This window comes from Embiotoca jacksoni, unplaced genomic scaffold (assembly GCF_022577435.1).
Source record: "Embiotoca jacksoni isolate LCO1_2020_lvr unplaced genomic scaffold, fEmbJac1.0.p SCAF_2, whole genome shotgun sequence".
Taxonomy (NCBI): domain Eukaryota; kingdom Metazoa; phylum Chordata; class Actinopteri; family Embiotocidae; genus Embiotoca; species Embiotoca jacksoni.
In genome coordinates this window covers 3,751,985-3,772,151 of record NW_027185340.1, presented here as the reverse complement: position 1 = coordinate 3,772,151, position 20,167 = coordinate 3,751,985, and the positions used below count along the sequence as shown (strand labels likewise).

At 39.4% G+C, this 20,167-nt stretch overlaps 3 protein-coding genes across 5 annotated transcripts; 2 read left to right on the top strand and 1 right to left on the bottom strand.

The window, feature by feature from the left end:
* Positions 1-160: 160 nt before the first annotated feature.
* On the bottom strand, positions 161-4,514 carry LOC138200974 (cell surface glycoprotein CD200 receptor 1-A). Of its 2 annotated transcripts, XM_069154023.1 has the most exons (7): positions 4,172-4,514; positions 3,139-3,192; positions 2,106-2,411; positions 1,341-1,634; positions 1,126-1,222; positions 991-1,033; positions 161-883 (listed from the first exon to the last, which is right to left on the bottom strand). In XM_069154023.1, exons 1-7 carry the CDS (start codon positions 4,236-4,238, stop codon positions 794-796), a joined length of 951 nt encoding a protein of 316 aa, XP_069010124.1. In that variant the 5' UTR covers positions 4,239-4,514; the 3' UTR covers positions 161-793. The 2 variants fall into 2 exon arrangements, with proteins under 2 accessions (XP_069010124.1, XP_069010125.1); XM_069154024.1 differs by lacking the exon at positions 3,139-3,192.
* Positions 4,515-7,268: 2,754 nt separating this feature from the next.
* Positions 7,269-12,289, top strand: cfap91 (cilia and flagella associated protein 91). 2 transcript variants are annotated; one of them, XM_069154022.1, is made up of 17 exons: positions 7,269-7,423; positions 7,493-7,569; positions 7,878-8,023; positions 8,144-8,224; positions 8,360-8,416; positions 8,513-8,682; positions 8,846-9,023; positions 9,442-9,599; positions 9,708-9,875; positions 9,994-10,121; positions 10,204-10,317; positions 10,411-10,482; positions 10,581-10,727; positions 10,811-11,032; positions 11,162-11,310; positions 11,392-11,483; positions 11,732-12,289. In XM_069154022.1, the coding sequence occupies exons 1-17, from the start codon at positions 7,336-7,338 to the stop codon at positions 11,926-11,928; spliced, it is 2,244 nt and encodes a 747-aa protein (XP_069010123.1). In that variant the 5' UTR covers positions 7,269-7,335; the 3' UTR covers positions 11,929-12,289. The 2 variants fall into 2 exon arrangements, with proteins under 2 accessions (XP_069010123.1, XP_069010122.1); XM_069154021.1 differs by having other exon boundaries at positions 10,411-10,497.
* Positions 12,290-12,878: 589 nt separating this feature from the next.
* nr1i2 (nuclear receptor subfamily 1, group I, member 2) lies at positions 12,879-19,929 on the top strand. Its single transcript, XM_069154016.1, has 9 exons — positions 12,879-13,221; positions 14,148-14,363; positions 15,634-15,764; positions 16,237-16,406; positions 16,482-16,801; positions 16,912-17,057; positions 18,822-18,938; positions 19,099-19,204; positions 19,293-19,929. The coding sequence occupies exons 2-9, from the start codon at positions 14,161-14,163 to the stop codon at positions 19,435-19,437; spliced, it is 1,338 nt and encodes a 445-aa protein (XP_069010117.1). The 5' UTR covers positions 12,879-13,221; positions 14,148-14,160; the 3' UTR covers positions 19,438-19,929.
* The last annotated feature ends 238 nt before the right edge of the window (positions 19,930-20,167 follow it).

Here is a 20,167-nt window from a genome sequence, read left to right as displayed (position 1 = left end):
GATATCAACTTCAGTGAAAAAACAATGTGTTGAAAAAGCCTGAATGTCATTTACACTTTCTGTCTCACTCTATGAACTTTTGTCACATCCTGCACTCATTTATTCCTATTTTCACTACTCGTTTTCTTCCCAACTCTATAGGACACAGCTAAAAAGGTCAGCATGTATACATTTATTTTAATACACACAATCACGTGATTATACATTAAAACAGATTATAAGTCATGTTGCCTACAACACCTTGAGGCAGTTGTTTGACCGAGTTGCATGTGTTCTGTGCGTGGTGTTTTTACTGGGCTGGCACCAGTAAGAACATGTTAAAAGATGAGTAACTCTTTACAGTCACTCTATAAATAAGAGTAATTTTACATAACAAATATTAACATAAAAAAATTTCCCCTCGGGGATTAATAAAGTATATACCTACATACCTACCTACCTAACAGTCAATGTACGATATTTTACCAGCAACATTAAAAGTTTGTAGTTCTCTCATCTTTGCATGCTGCATCCGGCCCAAGAAGTCATACTTTCCAGTTGAGCAGTTCATTGCATTGGTAGTAATTATTAATGTTCTCTATGAGGCCCACACAGTAGGCAGCATGTGGTACATCCCCTGCTCCATCAGTCAAGGGTTTATGAGGACGGATTTAAACTGAGAAGCTTCTCTTTCCTATAAGAAATGTCTGATCTCGCTGTCCTCGCTCTTTACTATTTCTCAGTTTCACAACCTTCAGTTTCTCAGAGAGACCCATGAAATCCATTATGCGTCTGTGATGCATGTGTGGGAGCTTTATGTGAAGAAATCTGCAGATGAGTTGTAGATAGAGTTCACGCGTTGAACATAACTAGCATAGGGCTCCACTTCCTCCACATCTTCTGTCTGAAAGAAAAACACAGAGATGTGTTTTGATGATGAATAAAACTTAACAAAGTGGAGTAAAACAGAGCATTATAAACTACGGATTATGTTACGGGAGCATTACTTACCGATGGAGATTTGGATAATGAGATGTCCGACTGTTGGCATCGCCTGGCAAAAGTTACACAAACCAGCTCAGTGACTCAGAAAAAATCTTGCAAGTAATCATTTGAATTAATTTTTTATCAAATGAAACTTTTTACCTCAATATTATTAGCTTCTTTTGCACAACAACTAAGAATCCCACCAAAACTACAATGACCATCACAACAATAGGTATACACAGCCGAAGTAAAAAACCTGCATAGTGAGAGATTAAAGATTTGTTAAAAATGTATTGGACATCAACTTTTCATTTCTAATTACAAAGAATAAATGTCACTACAATATCAAAAACAAAAACTAAAAACTTTTGCACCTGTCCAGTCTGTAGAAGGGTGACCTTTTTTGAGTTTTGGTTCCAGAATGTTCTCCTTGGCCCACAACTTGTGCCTGATAGCACAGGTCAGGTTTTTTGCATCCATTCCTTCAGGAAGAGTCAGACGACTTTCAACTGTAAAAAAACCATTTGAATCGTTCCGCTCTGTCACAGGCGTTGAGTTTCCTGTTTGACTCCAGCTGATGTTGGCAGCAGGATTTCCTCTTTCAGCTTTGCACACAGCCACCATCTTGTTGTCCTTATGCTCTAACCAGGCAGATATGTCTGGAGGAACTGAACCAGGCACAACAAAACAGGAGACATATGACTTGACAAATACTTCGGACACACAAAAGACTTGTATTTGCAATCACACCTACAGAAGTGGTAACTAACCATGCAGAAGTCGTTTAATTTGATTGCCTTGGTTTTAGTTTTTCTTTCTTTTACTTTTTTACATTTAGTATTAAACAGTTCCAGTTGAAAACTGTCAACAGTATGTCACTGAAAAATCCAGGGTAACATTAACACATCTAGAAAGGCATATTGCTATTTGATTTTTCAAATGTCACTTTTCAAAGCCTTTCAGAGTAACAGAAATTATTTCCCAATTGTGTGCTACCAGCAGAAGGGTACACTGTAGATGTCCCAGCATCTAAAAGTTAAACTATCTGCATTCATTCAAATAGCTGTTTTATCAAGAACAGATCCTTTAAGAAGTTATATTCATTTGCAAAGGTGTTAAGGGGGAAAATAAAGTCTTACCCGTGATCGCCACGTGGATCTTATAATTTTCATTTCCTCCGCTGTAAACTGACTCACACATGTAGTCCCCAATATCATTGGCTGAGAAGTTTGGGATGTGCAGGTATGACTGAGCGCTGGATGTGTTTCGGAGTGACTTGCCATCATTGCAGGAGTCACGGTTTTGACCATCGTTGCTGATGGATATCTCACACTTTTTGTGTTTCAATTGAATTGTCCAGATGACAAACATTGTCTCTGTCCACGTCTTATCGCTGCATGTGAGGTTGCCATCACTCCCAAGATTGAAAGCTGAGTATCTGTGACCTGAAAAATAGCATAGTTGTATTATTTCTTCACATTGCACTGATTAAATGGATTGGGTCTGCATACACTAAATCCTACACTAAAATCACACAATACTTAAAGAATAAAACACAGATTCAATTCTGCATTGGACATAGACATGTATAGACAAAACAAATAAATTAATAAAACAAAGTGTAAATAACATGCAACACAGATTTGACTAGGACTAAAACCATGACACAGATTAGAATAAAATTATCAATGTTTGATGTTATGGAAAATTGGTCCTATGAAAATATCTTTTTCTCATATTTGATTACCATCAGTCTTAGATGATAATAATTACATTTAACTTAATTCAAACTTCAACTGGTAAAAGAAAAATTACTCAAACTAACAAAATTCAAATGTATATTCAGAGCAAAAGAAAAGTTTTATTTTATTTTTCTGAGGCGGCAAATCATCTGTATGTTCACTTTATAGTTCATAATTACATTTAAAAATGAAATAAAATGATTACATTTAAAATGCTATCCAAGTAACTTGGATCAAAGCTTCTTTTTTTCTTGCACTTAATTTCACCAAAAAAAGAGCTCCATTGTTAAAATAAGTATTCATAAGTAAAGGATGGATGAAAATGTATGTTGTGTTCCAATTTCTATGTATTGGCTGGTCTTATATCTTTATTGACTTAATTGTTATGTTACAAATGATGCAAAGAAGAAAAATTAGAAAATGAATTTACCATCAGGGAGACGATAAGAAGAGTTGGAGTTCACAGAGGTGGTTTCATTAGTTCCTGACAGAGACGGAGGTGGACGTATGGAAAAAGTTAGTAATAAAGTGTGATTTCTTTTCAGCCGGTAAGAAGCAAGTACTGATTTACTCTGAAGTGTTCAATCAGCAGAGCAACAATCAAGGTAGCTTATCTGTTAGTAGTTGTTTAGTTAATTAGTTAGTTAGTTAAGGTGAAGTGATTTGGGTCTGGTCGGACCAATCTGCAGCAGAGCTAAATAAGAAGTAGAAACTACACTTTTCTTGAGCCTTTGTAAAAACATAAATAAATAAATAAATAAATAAAAAGAAATGAGGTGGAGTCATGAAATCTTTGTAAAACTTAAACATCATCAACATTAAAAAAAATTGGCAAATGTTGCTGTCATAATCGTCCTCAATTAGTTTCCTGCACAGTAGAATAAGCTTTCTTTTTTTACTTCTCACAGCTGTGCTTGAGGTGGTATATTGAAACTACAGCTTTCAAGTCTGTTTTACCTTTCAGAAACCCCACAGTGGAAAAAAAAAAAAAAAAGCTGCATCATAGTGCTTTCATCTGAAATAAAGATTTCCACTCCATAGACAAGTGACAGCATGGTGCTTGATCATTCAGAAAATATGGAGCAACCTTCTCATACATCTGCCATGGAACAGTTTTGTCCCTTAATGTCAGCTTCTGCATATGCCTGTTCTTTCCACAGACAGATTTATTGAGTCACACCACAACAATGTTACATCAATCTCAGAGTGGTTAACACCTTATGTACATTTACGATTAATTACTCATCCAAATCTTTCAGAGATTACAAAGTAATCAACTACAATTTTGTCATCGTGGCTGCATGTTGTTTGACATTGTTAAAACTTAATTCACACATTTGTGAAGTACAAAAAATGACTCCATAAAATTTAGCTTATTTACAAAGACAATTCCTTACTATGTCATCTTTGTGGAGGTTTTGTACACTAATAAAAAATACACAGTTGCAATAACATTTTCATACCTGGATCCAGGCTCCACGCTTCTCTCAAGAAGATAGCTACGACTTGAATCCACATTGTACACCACATCTCGGCTTGTCTTCGGGTTCCTCTGTAAACTTGCTACAACAAAGAATCTCACGCCATAAAACATCCAGTTTAGTCTGTAACTTCACCGTCACCTGAACGCTGTCTACTGCAACATCAAACTGAGGTGTACGGTTTTTCTGTCACGTCATCAATTTTTGCAATTTCACTTTCTCTACTTGTGCCCCACAAGCTCTGGGTTTGAGAGAAAAGCAGCTCCTCCACCTCATCCGGACCAAACTCAAATCCGTGACAGCCCTTGTGATAAAGAAATATATAAGACATGTGAAAAATAAATCCCTCCCTTCTTCTTTCTCTTCCCCCTCTCCAAACTGCTTTCCACTCAAACATCTGCCTTCTTCTCTCACACAGGATGACGTCTGATACGTCAAGACTAGTTTCCTTTTCTTGTCACATGATCATCAAAGCAGTACATTTTAACACATATGTGTTGACCAACTTTATGAAAGGTAGAAACTGTTCAAACAATACCACCATGCTATTACTGATTCTTGTTGTTCTGGGTTTTGTACCCTCATGGTTGAAATGCACTTATTGTAAGTCGCTTTGGATAAAAGCGTCAGCTAAATGAAATGTAATGTAATGTAATTACTATAATATGCTCCCATTGTTGTGTTAAGGACATATTCACTGTATGATTTGTGTATTCATGAAGTTCAACATGGCCTTACCTGCCTATTAGCCTCAGATATTAATACATTGCTGGCAGGGGTACACCTGACTAAAAGGAGTACAGTTTAATTCTACAGCACTTTAAATCCTACCCTGCTAAGGTCATAATGTTCGGGTTTTGTTGAAACTTAGACACAGGTGTTGATTCTTTATGGGCATTATGGTGTTGGTGGATGATTGGCATGCTGAGAGGTGCTCATAATATTTAGACCATCCTGTTGGCATAAACTAAGAATGGTAAAACTTAAAACATTATCAAATATAAATGTAAATCTCCACATCTCTCATTATCCGTCATAAAGGGATATAATACGACAGGTTTGTAATAGTAGATTATTAGTTTTAGATTCGTTTTTGGTCCATACACCCATTACTAAAGATTTCAGAGAAAAAGCCATTTCCGCTGAGTAACTGCAAAGTTTGGTTTGTTGTGGTCTCATTTGCTGGTGTGAGAACATCTTGCCGTTGTTACAACAGCGGGCACACAATGTCGCTTCTATCTGCTGTTGGTGTGGGAGCGGGTGTCAGCACTGACTCTATCCCTAGTTTGCAGATAAGAGATTTACTGACAACAGCAACACATATGGTGTGTGTATGTGGTTATGAGCTGCAAGCTGTGTGCGGAGTTTGTGGTTCTTGAGTACATCTTGCAAAGAGGCATGTAGATATTAACTGTCCCATCTACTTTCAGAGTGGGCGGATGAATAATGAAAAGTCAGCTTTTCCTGTCTGTTAATGTTGTAGAAAAATTGTGGAAACATAACCTAGATGCAGATTTTGAATTCACAAAAAGTAAATGAAATGGTTGAACAATTAACTCATATCTATAATAAAAAGAAAAGAAAATGACTTTATTTGCATCTTTTTATAAAATCTAATTGAGCTGATGGTTTCAAAAAAGAGTGTGACAATAATATGAGGAAGCGCCACGTGCAATAATGTCGCTTAAAACTGAGCACCAGCTGTTCTCCTTTTTCTGAGATCTAATATTAGACGGCAGAAATTCAGCTGACTGTGAGCTTGCACATTCGGGACAAGGGAACGAGCTTAAAATTGCAAAACCTTCCAACTGTGAAGTAATGTTGCCTTGGTCAGCTGCGTTATCCAAATCTGAAAAAGGGAAGAAAAAAAAAAGAAAAAGCTGACTGTGTATGTCGGTGTGAGTGTGCGTGTGCACGAGTGCAACTGCTTCCCTTTGATAACACCAACTTCCTGTTCATGTCAAAAATGAACCTTTTGGCTACCCAAAAATAAGCTATGAAGGCAAGTCAAGTGAAGTGTAGTCAAATTCATTTGTTTAGCACATTTAAAACACAACAAAGGTTGAACGAAGTGCTGCACATGAACAAACAGTCATACAGACTTGATCAATAAAAACAAGTGACATTAAAATCAAGATTAAACTAACACAAATCACGCAAAAATATTTAGTAGAGGTTAAAGTGAAAATAAAAAGGATTTTAAACGGCTTGTGAACATGGCAATAAGGCTGACGACCTAATATCTGGGGGGAAGGTTGTTCCAGCGCTTAGGAGCTGCAACAGAGAAGGCACAGTCGGCCTGGGTGGTCAATACAGGTCAACAATGGAAGAAAGATGCTTTCTAAGTTCTGGTTCTGCACATTCAATTTGTTTTAATTGCAACTCTAATTTGTGTTGCTTTACATGATAGTTATTTCTCTGATATACTTTCTATTTTTTTTCCTCCAAGGCAACCTTGTATGTGCAAAACTCAGCGGGCAATAGACCCACTATGCGGATGTGTCCAGTTTCATTAAAGTCTGGACTTTACGCCTTCTGAAAATTAATAAACAAAAACAAAAACAGATTTGCACCTGGTGGAATCAGTGGTGGTGTTAAACCTGCCTCGGGTGACCGTTGACTGTAGAAATTCAGGATAAAGAAACTTAATAGAGGTTATTTTCCCATTAAAACAGACACCAGTTCACTTGGGAGTAAAAAAAAAAAAAAAAAAAAAAAAAATTTCCTTTTCAGACAGACAAAGACACGTGTTTCTGCTCCCATACTATCTGGAAAAAAACCATTTTAGAATTTGTATGCAAGTCATACTGAGAATCATACTAGGTCACGACTTCTGCGGTTTGGTGTGCTGATGATAACCTACATTTTTACTGATGTGTAGATTTTTTTTTTTTTTTTTAACTTTACGTACCTTATAGAATATAATATAATATAATATAATAGAATAGAATAGAATAGAATAGAATAGAATAGAATAGAATAGAATAGAATAGACACTTGAGATAACTCCTCCCACCTGCGGTTGGTCCGTTTATCGTCTCCATGGTAACAGTACCGACGACGTCAGACTTCTTTGCTGATACAGCTGTCCGTTTGAGAAATTGGTTACAGACACAACAACAACAACAACAACAACAAAAACGAAAATGAGTGTATCTATCTCTCACACGGTCCCCAAGAAAGATTACGCCGGCAAAGTTGTTAGGCGGGAGCGGCTTTATGACTACTTGTTGGGTGAGTAACCTTCGTGGATGAGGACTTGCTCGCTGACTCGGTTGCCACTAACTGACGTGTTCGCCACAGATCCGGTTTACACGGTGTCGTCAGGAGTGGACCACGACAGAGCCGACCTCAGGGCCCATGTGTCCAAGAACCGAGTGGTGAGCTACCAAATGTCGTGTCGGTAACATGAGGTAACGAGGTGCTGTAACTCTTTTATTTAACGAGTATTTTCTGCCATAAGTGCAAGTATAAGTACACGAGTACAACCTCAAGTCAAAGGTAACAGTCGTTTTTTGTCTCAGTAAAGGTATGTTTTGTTTTTGTTTGTTACTTAAAGCTCTTAAGAATGCACATGACAAGATTGTTCAAAATATCTTGATAATAATATATCTTTTTTTTTTTAATAATAACTAATTTTGCCTGTTGAAATGCATTTACTCACATCATTTCTCTCTGCTTTATTCAGAGGAGAGTGCCTGAGTTTGAGTCTATGTTCAGTAACGAGCCACGTTACACTCTCAAACTGGACCCTGCAGTCTCGGTACCGCTGGCTGATCATCACTGGCGAGGTCACACAGAGCAGCGCATGAAGGCGCTGCAGCAGCTGGCTGGGTAACACGGCCACACCACAACGTCACTCACTGAGCTGCATCGATTTCATGTTTGGTGTTTTACGACATAAAGCGTATTCTGTTAGTTTATGGGCGTGATTCTGGATTATCTTCTTCACAGGATTGTTCCAAATGCTCAGTCGTGGCTGAAAAGGGATGAGTGCCGTGTGACCGGAGCTGATTACTGGAAATACTTTAAACGGTTTGATTAACCAGCCAATAATCTGATGCTCTGATTTCAGTTCAGCAGCTATCTTTGCCAGATGCAAAACGAATGATATCCACCACGGTGACCAGGTTTCTGCTGTGAATATTGATATAATCTCTGTTCCTCTAGCCCTCTGTTACCCTTCGCTCAGCAGCTTCCCCCTCATGTGTTTTTTGACTTGCCAAAGTAAGTTCTTCGCATTACTGATCTGTGCTCCGCTGTGCCCCCTTTTTTTTGTTTTGTTTTCGGTAGTAGAAAATGTCCCCTCTTTTGTCACCTCAGAGAAGACTTTGTTGGAAAGCATGTTGAGGAACAACCCACTCACTTCACTGTGGGGGTCCAGACGGACTACAGGGAAAGTGAAACACAAACAGACCCATACAGTCCTGAGTATGTGGTACAACCTGGGACGACTCCCTCGGAGCTTCTGCAACTGGCAGCTTTGACCTGGGGTACACAATCAATGTTTCACATCTTCAAACTATGACTACTTTGTTAGAGCCATGGATCTCCAGCCTTCCTATTGGTCAGCTGTATAGTCTACCTGTACCTTAATGCCCCCTTAAGACTTCTGCAAATTGTATTTCAAGACTTTGTGATGGCATTTGCCCTCAGGTTTCGGTCTGCCTGCAGGCCTAGCAGAAGTGGAAATGATAGAGCGGGCACGTGCCAAGCGAGCTTGGAAGGCTACCCTCCCTCCGGTGGATGACCTGAGCCAGCTCGACAAGAGGAGGCGCATGATGGAGGAGATGGAGGTCAAAGAGTGGACTTTCAGAGAAGGAGAAATCCAGAAGTGAGTGGCACCGCGCTTCAAATGAGTTCAAGCTCTAACTACAGCAGACTTAAATAATGAGTTGCAGCATTTAGCACAGATTTAAGCCACGTGTTAACAAATCTCTTGGGCAAGTTGTAATATATTTCACATGTTCGACTGCTTCATCATATCTCTTCAGTCTCGTCCCTCTCATCGGAATCATTTAGGGTAAAGTCTCTGTTAGTTTTGTGTTGATAACTTGTTTCTACTGCCCCCATGCTAGAACCATACACTGCATGGGAGTAACGTACGTATAATCAATAACTAACCTTGGCGTAAACCGAGACTTGTAGGGCATATCCATTTCTTATTAAGTTATCTTGGTACACCATTTCTCCTCACTGATGTTCCTTTGGTTTTTCCTGGCACACCTGTCATGTCTTTGGGTGGCATCCAGGTTGCAAGAGACTCGTCTTGCTGTGCTGAAGGACCTGCTGGAGCAAAGAGACGAGGCTCAGAAAGACACCACGAATGAGAGACTGATCCAGATATATTCTAATCACCAAAAAAACAAGGAGACCAAACTAGTCAAAATCCACAATGACTACATGAGGTGTAAGACAGTCGCCGCTGTTGTTCTTATAATATCCTGATCATGAGTGTATTATTCAAGCCTTCGTTTCATTCCTCCTTATTTGTTTCTCCTTTTTCTTTTGTCTGCAGCACTGAGAAAATTGGAAGCTAAGTGGAAAAATGTGGAGGGGAAGCTGGAGCGAGATGGCGTTATCGTAGAATTCCAGACATACATCCCTAGGATCCGCATGGAAGTGTTCACCAACTGGAACACCAGAAACGATGAGCTGAGAAGCCACTACTTAGACACATATGAAGGTCTGAATGCAGTGTTTTTAGACACTAAGAATTGAGTGTCTAATTTCCAAAATAGCACCTCAGGGACCGCAGTGTCTCTTTATTGTTAAGGTCATCTTTAACTCTTTGTTACCCGTAGGCTTACAAGAGCTGGAGGCAGGACTCGATGCTTCAGTTGTGAAGCCTCATGTGAAAAGACCCAAATTCAGCAAGACTTTGATCAAGCCACCTGCAAACAAAGTTGTGGAACTGTTGAAGAAATACAAGGTAAAGCAGAGAAAGAATAGGTTCATTAAGAATATCACTTGCATTTTAAATACAAACAGATCACCAATGTTTGGCTCCGCAGGCCCTGAGAGAGGAGGAGGAAAGGAAAATGGCAGAGAAGGCTTTACGAATTCTTCTCGAAAAGGAGAAGCTTATTCCTCGTCCTGTCACTCCCAGGGTGGAGGAGCCACCAACGGTCAGCTAATTTCTGACTATAATTAACACTTACTTTATTAATCCTACGTGTATTGTGGGAGTTTTGTTTTTTGTTTTCTATGTTTTTCTATAGGGGGATGAGGAGACAGAGCTTGCAGTAATCCTCTTGCAGAAACTACTGAGAGGAAGAAGTATCCAGTATGAGGTCAGGTCGTGGGTGGTGATTTTTTTTAATTTTTTTTTTAACTTGAATTTACAATTTTAAGCACTTTTCTTTTGACTTCCATCTGTTTTGTTTTGCAGATGTTTAAGAGCAAGGAGAACCATATGGAGCTCATCCAGGAACTGAGGACTGTACACGCCCTGCAGGAGCCGGAGCAGAAGCTACAGAAAGTTGACAAAGAGCTCGTAATGAGACTGAAAGAACAGAGAGACAAACAAAACCTCATGGTGAAACACACGGACAAGACCACAGATGCTGAATTTTACAAACTCCAAACAATCTCATCACCCCTTCTCTTCCCCCACCCCAGATCTCTCAAGAGGAGGCGTCTCAGGCCAAAGCGGTAGGTACAGAGCTGGAACAAGTGTTCGACACCCTGTCCAAGGAGCTGATTCGTCTCCAGGAGGAGCGCAGGATCCATGCCTTCATCCTGCTGGCTGAGAGAGAGCGTCGTCTACGAGAGGCTGAAGAGAGTGGAATGAGACAGGTGGAGGAGCGCAGGCGCAAAGAAGAAGATGACATCTTCAAACAAGTACGTACAGTATACGCGTAATATTTCTGTTATAAGTGGGCAAAGGAGATCGTTATTAATACATGTGTGTGGGTGAGCAGTGCACATTTTGTAATGCTATGTGTGTGTGTCTTTAAAATTGTGTTACAGGTGGTACAGGTACACCAGGAAAGCGTGGATTTGTATTTAGAAGACATCATCTTGGGGACCGTGGATCAGGTGGCTGACCAGCAAGCCAGAGAGGAGGTCCGCAGGAGGGCAAAGGAGGTCAATGACATGGCTTATGCCATGGAGGAAAGGTAATAGGACACCTCAGTATGTCTGCTGATACTTTGCATTCAGAAATGAGTAATAAACAAAAATAATTTGTGTTTGAGCAGCCGGAACAGTCTTCAGTCGGAGGAGATCGTGTCAGAGCTGGTTTACAGCTTCCTTATCCCGGAGCTTGAGAAGATCAATGTCAGGCAACAAGGTTTGAAAGATAATTTCATTCTCCTGTATTCGGACATTATTTCCTCAGCAGAAATTGAAAAAGGGTCCACAGTATTTGTAGCAGTATAATTAAAAGCACATGAAAAAGCACCACATGCCTTAGACGTAAGCGATTGATGTGCTTTGTAAATAGAAACAAAAAAAAAAAGACAAAATAACTGCTGAGTGAAAAAAATTCAAGGCAGATTCCTTCCAGCCTTGTGATTTCTGTTTGTGTTGCTCTCACAGTGCGCCACAAGCAGCACAGACACTTGCTGGCAGCCCGGAGCATCATTCAGGGGACAGCAAAGCCTTCTGGGATACTTCCAGGAGTCTCACAGTCATCCGGCCCGTCTGAAAAAGCCTCTAGCCCGCTCCCAGAGGAGACGATCAGCCCAGTAGAAGAGGGGAAGGAAGCGGAACAAAGCCACTCTCAAACTGAGTAAAGAGAGGCATTCAATGTGAAACGTGTTCTGAGTGGTCATCTGATGTCTAAATTTGGTAATCACTCGTATTATTAAAGTAGCAGTTTGACAATCATCACTCTGGGTTTTTATGTTAGTCATAACATTTCTGATTATTACTACTTACATATTTGATCTAGAATGCGTACAGTATATTCACACCATGTCTGATGAGGTCCAAGGAAAAGCTTCATGTTTATCTGGGGACTCAAAGCTTGATAGGGACCTCCACTAAAAGCAAGGATGATATGGTTGGATATCTGGCAGGTCAGAGACGGTGTCAGTGTTCCTCATGGTGCCCCTGCACTCCACCTCTAAGCATTAAAATATATTCTATGCCTCTTTGAAGCACATTTGAGAATCATTTTTGCATCAAATCTTTGCATTCTGCTATCGGGCTGAATTTCCTGGGACGTCCAGTCCTGGACAAATTGTCAGTCATTTTAAATCTTCGGCACTTGAAGATGATTTTCCCCACACTTGAATAATATATTTCAAATATTTCATAAATCTTTTTAAATCACCACACATTTAAGTAGAAAAGAGAAAACTAGATTCAAGATGTCAGACGTTTAATAAAGACAGGAACCACCAGTCAATCCCTAAGAAGGCTCTAGTCATTGGCATTTAATCAGGAAATTCTGATTTTAATTTCATGGATTTTAAAGTGTGATGGATGTGTGAATGGTGTATTTACTTTTTCATATGACTGGAGGTTTACCTTATGTAGTGGTTACGGAGTCTGTCCATCAACATGAGATGCTTACAGTGGGAGTTTTGACCACTAGAGGGCAGAAAGACTTCAAAATACACTCTCAATTCAACCAATCGTATTATTTCAATTTGTCATGAACGCAGCAAGGGACAAAGAGAGGGTGGGATTTTGATGGTTTTTTTTTTATAATTCCCAAATGTCCGTTTGACAGCAAAGTACTGGTGACAATGAGCCCCTAAAATGACCTCAGCATTATCCAGACGTCAAGGCTCAGCGTATGAAGTCACTTGGTGCCAAGGTAAGGCTAAAAAACAAAAACACAAGGTTACAGACTTGAACCGAGGAGGGCGGTGCCGGACTTCTAACTCCGCCCTCCTGAAACGGAATACTTGAAGCCATTAGTTCGGTTAAAAACATTGGGCAACACGTCCAGCAGGAAAACCTAATGCCCCCATCCACCTGTTGTGTGCTCTGTAAATGTAAAGTAACTCCTGGATTCATCAAAGCGAGGCGGAACTCTGTGGACTACATACAGCTGTTTAGACATCTGGATTAATCAAGTGAGTGAGTTGAATGATCTCGACCTTCTATTTGAATAAAGCTCGACCTTTAACCAGGTAAACGCCTGTTTTTTTGTTTGTTGTTTTGTTTAGATTGACAGAGAACATGTTTTTTTAGGATAATTATTACAAATACGAGTTTACTGCTCAAACTTTTTGCTGCCGGACAAGTTAAAAGAAAAGAGGAGCTTTGGCCAAAACAATGTGTTATTCAGAAGCGACTCTCACGATTGTGAAAGTGAATGCTGGATCGCTGATGATGGTTATTGTGCATGATTTATAGGCGCACAACGCATCACACTAAAATACACAATGATTTCAAATCAGCGTCATAGACAGCGTGCAGGGTGATTTGATTCATAGGCTGCTTAAACACACTTTCTTCATATCTGTTTCAGCTGAGCTTCAAGATTTAAAACCATATTATAGGCTGCTTAATGCTTATTTAAAAATAAAGATTCAAATATTTGACATATTCCTGTAGGCTACCTCATATCTGTGTTGAGCGTGCCACTGAAAATGCCCAAAAACTGTGGTGGAATAAATTATTGATAGCCTAACTCTGTTATGACGTTGGATATGGTTCCCTACTGTGGACAGTGAATTGATTATTTAAAGGTTAGATACCTTCAAATAATCAATTCACTGACTCCACACTGAGTCTTACACACTTATGAGTGTGCCTTTATTCAGACATGCAATAGAAGCGCATGATCATGTTCTCTCATCCTTTCCTTTCAAGGCAGGACCATCACAGTACTGCAGATTGTATGCCCTCTAAAAAAAATTAAAGGTGACATGTAAAAATGACTTGCAAAGACAGAGTTGTTCGTGCTTGTGTTTATCAACCTCACTTCCCTTGAAATGAACCAGTATGGCGGTTCATTTCAAGCTGCTAAAAATCATCACCGGTTTTATCTGATCAGCCCTCAGGTGGGAATGAGTGAGAAGGCTGCTGCAGTGCAGACCCTCTGCGAAAAGCTCACTATGGAGAATGAGGAGGAGGAGGAGCAGGAGGAGGAGGAGGAGGAGGAGGAGGTGACAGAAGATGAGGAGCCCAGAGCCTGCGGTGTGTGTGGAGATCTGGCCAAGGGTTACCACTTCAATGCCCTGACGTGCGAAGGCTGCAAGGGCTTCTTCAGGTCAGGTTGTTTCCTCTATCCTCCCTCACTCATTTCATCTCTCCATGCCATCATCCCAGTCCATCCATATGATGTGCTGCATTTATATTTCCTGGTTGGATTAAATTATTAGCAATTATCAATGAGCTTCTCATTTGGCTTGAATGCCATTTTTTTTAAAACAATATTTAAGCAAATTAAGGAGCAGCATGACACTTCTTTTATCTAATATTAAAATTATTTTTTTATTCTAAACATTCGATTAAAGAGCTTTTAAAAAGTAGACAAATTTATCAATTCATTTGAATGCAGTTTAATACAACTTACCTTACTCAGCAGCCTGCCACCCACATCGACAGATACCCACCCAACAGTTTGAGAGGAACATAGAAATACTATCAGAGACAAAGCGAAAACTATTTCAAGGTTTTAAGCTTAATAACTATGTGTAAATTTCAGTCCAGTTCAATTCAATTTGAATTTTCATACATGGAGTGTTTCATATCATCATATAAGCAGATATCTGATACATGCTAAGTTCCCCATCCATTAATACTCCTTCACTTGTTTTTAATGACCTTGACTGTAAGTACTCACAGAGTAGCTGCCTTCAAGCTTATACCCACGAACAGCTGCAGGTATTTTGCAGCCATCCAAACACTTTATTGGCCTGCAGGTCTTCAGAGGATTGTAAGATTAGAGGCCGGGTGCCATCATGGATGCACTGCTGTGAGTGAAATTCCTGTTACGCAGGTCAAGATTGAAACTACTTAAGAACTTAGAGCTGAGAGACCCAAACAGTTTTTCAGACTATCCACCAAGGCCCAGTACACACAATTAATCAGGCAGGATAAGTGGAGCTTTAGGTATATGATTACTGCTATTGTTTTTAATTTTGAAATAATGATTACATGGTGTGCATGATTTGTCTACTGTCGTACATTAAAAACAACCTGCCAAGTGATGCTGCAGTATTTGTCTCATTTGGAGATCTGACCACTTTGGTTTTGGTTTATTGTAGTAATACTTTGGGCCAATTTATTTTTGATTATTAGTTTGTTGCCACCATTCCATAATTTTTTTTATTTTATTTTTTTGGTATGTTTGGTTTGATACTCCAAATTTTCACTCATTACTTTACATTAGTTATTTTCCTGGCTGTTGCTGCGCAGTCAAACATACTCACACAGTAAGACTATAATAATATGTGTGTTTTCACTCTGGTGGTCTCTGACTTTGTGAAGATTGTTGTTTGTAAGCTGTCACTAAGTGGATTTTTAAATGCGTTCAGACGTGCCATAAAGAGGTCAACGCAGCCCCGCTGTCCTTTCCAGAATAAATGCATCATAACGAAAAACAATCGCCGGTCGTGTCAAGCCTGCCGCTTCCACAAATGCCAGGCTATTGGCATGCGCAAAGAGAGTAAGTGACATCCGAACACAACAAATTATGCCCTCTTATTCAGGAGACACCTTTTATGCCGGTTAGTTTTGCGATGCTTTGAGAAGTTCTTTCTTCAATTGCTAGAATGATGGTCATGTATTCTTAAATGTGCATATTGATATGGCATCAGTGTTTGCAAATTATTATTCACCAACTGTATAAATAGATCATATTATTGTGCATACTATGAGAAATTACTTTAGTAGCACTAAAACAAAGTAATAAAGGTTTAAAGAATATATATTTTTCAGGCTTTTACTTCCTTAAAGAACAACCTTACAAATTACATTAAATGATCTACACTACTGTATATTTGCTTTGGGACTATTTCAACAGAATTATAAATAGGATAGACAAATGTTAAACTTAAACTTTTCTTTCAGTTATGTTTCTAAATCTGTATTTCTGTGTTGACATTGAGTACATGTTGTTTTTTGTTGTGTCTGTTTAGTGGTCATGTCTGAGCAGGAGGTGTTGGAGAGGAGGATCCAAATCAAGAAGAAGAAGATGACTAACGCGTCATCACAGCTTTCGTCCCAACAAGAAAACGTGGTTCAGGAGCTACTCTGTGGCCACCGCAGCACATTTGACTCGGCATTCTCCCGCTTCAGTGGCTTCAGGGTGTGTGAAAGACTGCACAAAGATTCAGGTGCTCATCATCCTCATTTTTGAACTCGTCTGAACTTTTTTTTTCAGCCTATGGACAGAAACATACTTCCTGTGATTGAGGACAACCAGTCTGCAAGTGAGCGTCCTCACCCGCTGACCAGCTGCTCCACAAACACGGCTAGTAAATCTGCGAGTGACCCCACGGCGTCCTCGCGTGCCTGCTCCCTGTCCTCGTCCTCATCGTCGTCCTTCTCCAGTCTCTGGGGTTCCTTTGAAAAACAAGAAAACCACGAAGGAGACGAGGTCAAAAACGGCTGCGTTTTCACTGCTCTTCCGCATGTAGCTGACCTCACAACATACATGATCCAAGACATCATTAGCTTTTCTAAAAGTCTTCAGGACTTCCGGTACGTATGTGCATCAATGAATATTTGATTGTTTTGTGGGTATGTTTTTTTATGCTTCATGTCTGTTAGGCAGAATTTAGTTTGTGTCATGTCAAGCTGATCTCTTTCAGGTCTCTAACCATGGGCGACCAAATATCTCTGCTGAAGGGAGCCACCTTTGAAATAATGCATATCCGCTTCAACATGGTGTTCAACTCAAAAACAAGCAACTGGGAGTGTGGCCCCATTACATACTGCATAGATGACGTGGTGCGAGGTGTGACTGCTCACACAAACTCTTATAGTAATATAAAAATGTACTAATGAGAATCGTAAAAACACTTTTACATGGATACAGACAGAAACTACATAACACTGTGCTAATTTGAATTGGATGAATGATTTTAAAAGAACTGCTTATAATTTTTTTTTTTAATTCATTTTTTTTTTTTTTTTTAAATCTAAGAACAGAAGAACAATCTGTAAACACAATGACAACATAGTTAATATGGTGAACACATAAGCAAACAGTTTCCAAGAATAGCATTCATTTGGAATCATTGCCACCCATTTAGTCCTTTTAGCTCTCTATTGCTTTCCACCACCACCAAGTAACTACTATGTAGGCGGTTATTGCCCCATTATGTTCACTATGTCTGTATGCCATTTGGTGTCCGACGAGTAGTCTTATTAAAGCTTTTTGCTGAAAACAGCTATTTGCTGCTGAAAACAAGGCAAGCAAGAGCAAAAAGAGTGAAACGAACAGTAAACTTGTGGGCTATAAATCCAGAACATTGAGCTAAAACATACTCAGACTCATACTGAGTGCTTCACTACAACATCAACCCTTCCTGAGCTTGAATCACAGGAAAGCTGGTCTGACACTGGATTTGTTAAGAGCATAATTGCAATCGGATCTACTTACAATGATACGAAATGCTTTCAGTACAGACACAAATAGGACCTGGTGTTGATGAAAGAAGTGGCAGCACGAAGATATGTGTTGTCTGTGGGGATCCAGGCCATAGTTGACACTGTGAAAGTAAACAAAACAAAATCAGTCTGTGTCAGGAACCTCGGATTTACAGATGCAGTACACGTTATGAAAAGTAACGCACTGACATTTCGGTTCAAGCATTATCTTCACCCCTCCAATAATGTTTTTGTAACTGATGACGGGTTAAATTGGAGGTGTACTTTCTCATCTTATTGATGTTGGTTTCATTCGCGTTGTGTGACAGCATTTTACTGCCAGTTGCAAAGTATTACGACCAAAATAACCGTGTCTGTCACCTTGTATTGCATGTTCTCAGTTGTGTAACGTGACTCTGGGGGGGGAACACTTGCCACAATGCTGTCAAACCGGTATTGTCTGTTTAAAGATCAAGTAAAATGAAGTCATTGTCTTCATGCTCCCTTTTGTTGGCAGACAGTTGATAATATTGCTATTGTGATAACATCTCTCAAAAAGTACATTTTGCATTAGGTGATAGTTTAGACCACAAGAAAAGCTTTCTGAATAGCCAGTAGATGTCTGTCATAATTTTATTGTACATCGTGCTCATCAGTCATTTTGCTCTATGTCATAGTGCAGGGTGTTTTAAAGTGTACATGTTCCTCATGCTACTTTACTAATGAGCTCTCTGGTCAGGCTAACCTAACCATGGTTTAAACTGACAACAAACAAACTCAAGTAAGGATGAAGGTGCAAATACAGACTTTCATTTTTTTCACATGGAGATATTGGAAAATCAATTAGGGCTATTTCTATCTATCTATCTATCTATCTATCTATCTATCTATCTATCTATCTATCTATCTATCTATCTATCTATCTATCTACCTACCTACCTACCTACCTACCTACCTACCTACCTACCTAACTCTCTCTCTCTCTCTCTCTCTCTCTCTCTCTCTCTCTCTCTCTCTCTTTCTGTCTATACAACCGAGTCTCTGACTTTCTGACAACTGTCACTGTTTGTTATTGTTTCCTGGTCTTTCCATCCGCATGCTGTCACTGACCTGTTTTCCTGTTTTGTAGCAGGTTTCCAGCCACTCCTGCTGGAGCCTCTGTTCAAATTTCACCACACACTACGCAAACTGGAACTGCAGGAGGAAGAGTATGTTCTCATGCAAGCTATGTCCTTGTTTTCTCCAGGTAGCAGGAGGTTTTTTATCAGTTCATCCCATGCTTATCAATCATTTATGAACCCTGTAAATATTTAAACCCTCGCTGAACATAATATTGTATTTTCAGATGCTCTCAGGTTCAGGTTGTTTTGAATATAGAGAGGTTTTGTTTTGAATTGATCCATCAGATCGTCCAGGTGTACAGCAGCACAAGGTGATCGACAAGGTCCATGAAAACTTGGCACTGACTCTAAAATCCTGGTTTGACTGCAAGAGAACAGGACCTGAAAAACAGTAAGCAAAACACAACGTGCCACTCTCAATCTATTCGATGTGAAAACCTCCCCAGATGTATCTAACTTTGCTTCCTCTGTTATTTCAGCTTGCTGTACCCCAAAGTGATAGCCTGCTTTACAGAGATGAGAACAATGACTGAGGAGTACAGCAAACAGATTCTGCAGATACAGGACATCCAACCGGACACTATCACTCCTCTTATAATGGAGGTGGTCAGTAAAAACCCCTGAAATGAATTCTGATGCAGCCAACTACTGTACATGGACAGCTGAAGCACTCAGAGACTCTGCGGTTATTCAATATTGGAGACCCAAACCTGAATGTGGCCATTTATTTAAATGAAAGTATTCTCTTATTGTTATAGATGTGTCAAAATACAAATAAATACCTCTCTGTTAAGTAATTGTCTCCTGCATTAAGCACACAACTTGAGTCAGGTCCTCCTGAAAAGTAATCTATTACCTTTTCTCTGCACATATACCTGCAAATCAAAGAAACCACAAGTAAAGCAGAATTAGGTTTTACAAAGTTTTGGTTTTGTTTACTGGTTGCAGCAGATTTAATTGTATTGTCATTTCTATGTTGTTTTTGTATTTGATTGGAGAATGGAAAGAAAAACATTTATTTTTATATTTTTTACCTCCTAGTTTTGTGTTTTGATGCCATTATGTAAAACAGAAAATCTATAAATAAAACTGAGTGAAGGTGGACTTCAGATCAAAGTGTATGACGATGGTTCTTATCTAGGATTAATTTTTATATTATGAGCAGCACTGCCCCACTGTGATCATATTTCCACACAAGATCTCAGAGCAAATGAGGAGTTGATCTGTTGCCTGTGGCGCCTCCTATTGATGCGATTCCACAAAACCTGGCATGCTTGCTCAGAGGCCTTACATGCAGTAAAAAGTTGAAATGTGGTGTTGCATTGACAACTTTGATCATCTTAATGTCTGTTTG

What these genes read in the sequence shown, in the direction of transcription:
- cfap91 (XM_069154021.1), top strand. Translation starts at nt 7,336, where the DNA reads ATGAGTGTATCTATCTCTCACACGGTCCCCAAGAAAGATTACGCCGGC. An exon ending in AAGATGACATCTTCAAACAA is followed by an intron (nt 11,033 to 11,161) that starts GTACGTACAGTA and finishes ATTGTGTTACAG; the next exon opens with GTGGTACAGGTACACCAGGA. An exon ending in GATCAATGTCAGGCAACAAG is followed by an intron (nt 11,484 to 11,731) that starts GTTTGAAAGATA and finishes TTGCTCTCACAG; the next exon opens with TGCGCCACAAGCAGCACAGA.
- nr1i2 (XM_069154016.1), top strand. Translation starts at nt 14,161, where the DNA reads ATGAGTGAGAAGGCTGCTGCAGTGCAGACCCTCTGCGAAAAGCTCACT. An exon ending in AAAAGTCTTCAGGACTTCCG is followed by an intron (nt 16,802 to 16,911) that starts GTACGTATGTGC and finishes GATCTCTTTCAG; the next exon opens with GTCTCTAACCATGGGCGACC. An exon ending in CATAGATGACGTGGTGCGAG is followed by an intron (nt 17,058 to 18,821) that starts GTGTGACTGCTC and finishes CCTGTTTTGTAG; the next exon opens with CAGGTTTCCAGCCACTCCTG.
- LOC138200974 (XM_069154023.1), bottom strand. Translation starts at nt 4,238, where the DNA reads ATGTGGTGTACAATGTGGATTCAAGTCGTAGCTATCTTCTTGAGAGAA. An exon ending in TTCTTATCGTCTCCCTGATG is followed by an intron (nt 2,412 to 3,138) that starts GTAAATTCATTT and finishes GCTATTTTTCAG; the next exon opens with GTCACAGATACTCAGCTTTC. An exon ending in CCCTTCTACAGACTGGACAG is followed by an intron (nt 1,223 to 1,340) that starts GTGCAAAAGTTT and finishes CTCACTATGCAG; the next exon opens with GTTTTTTACTTCGGCTGTGT.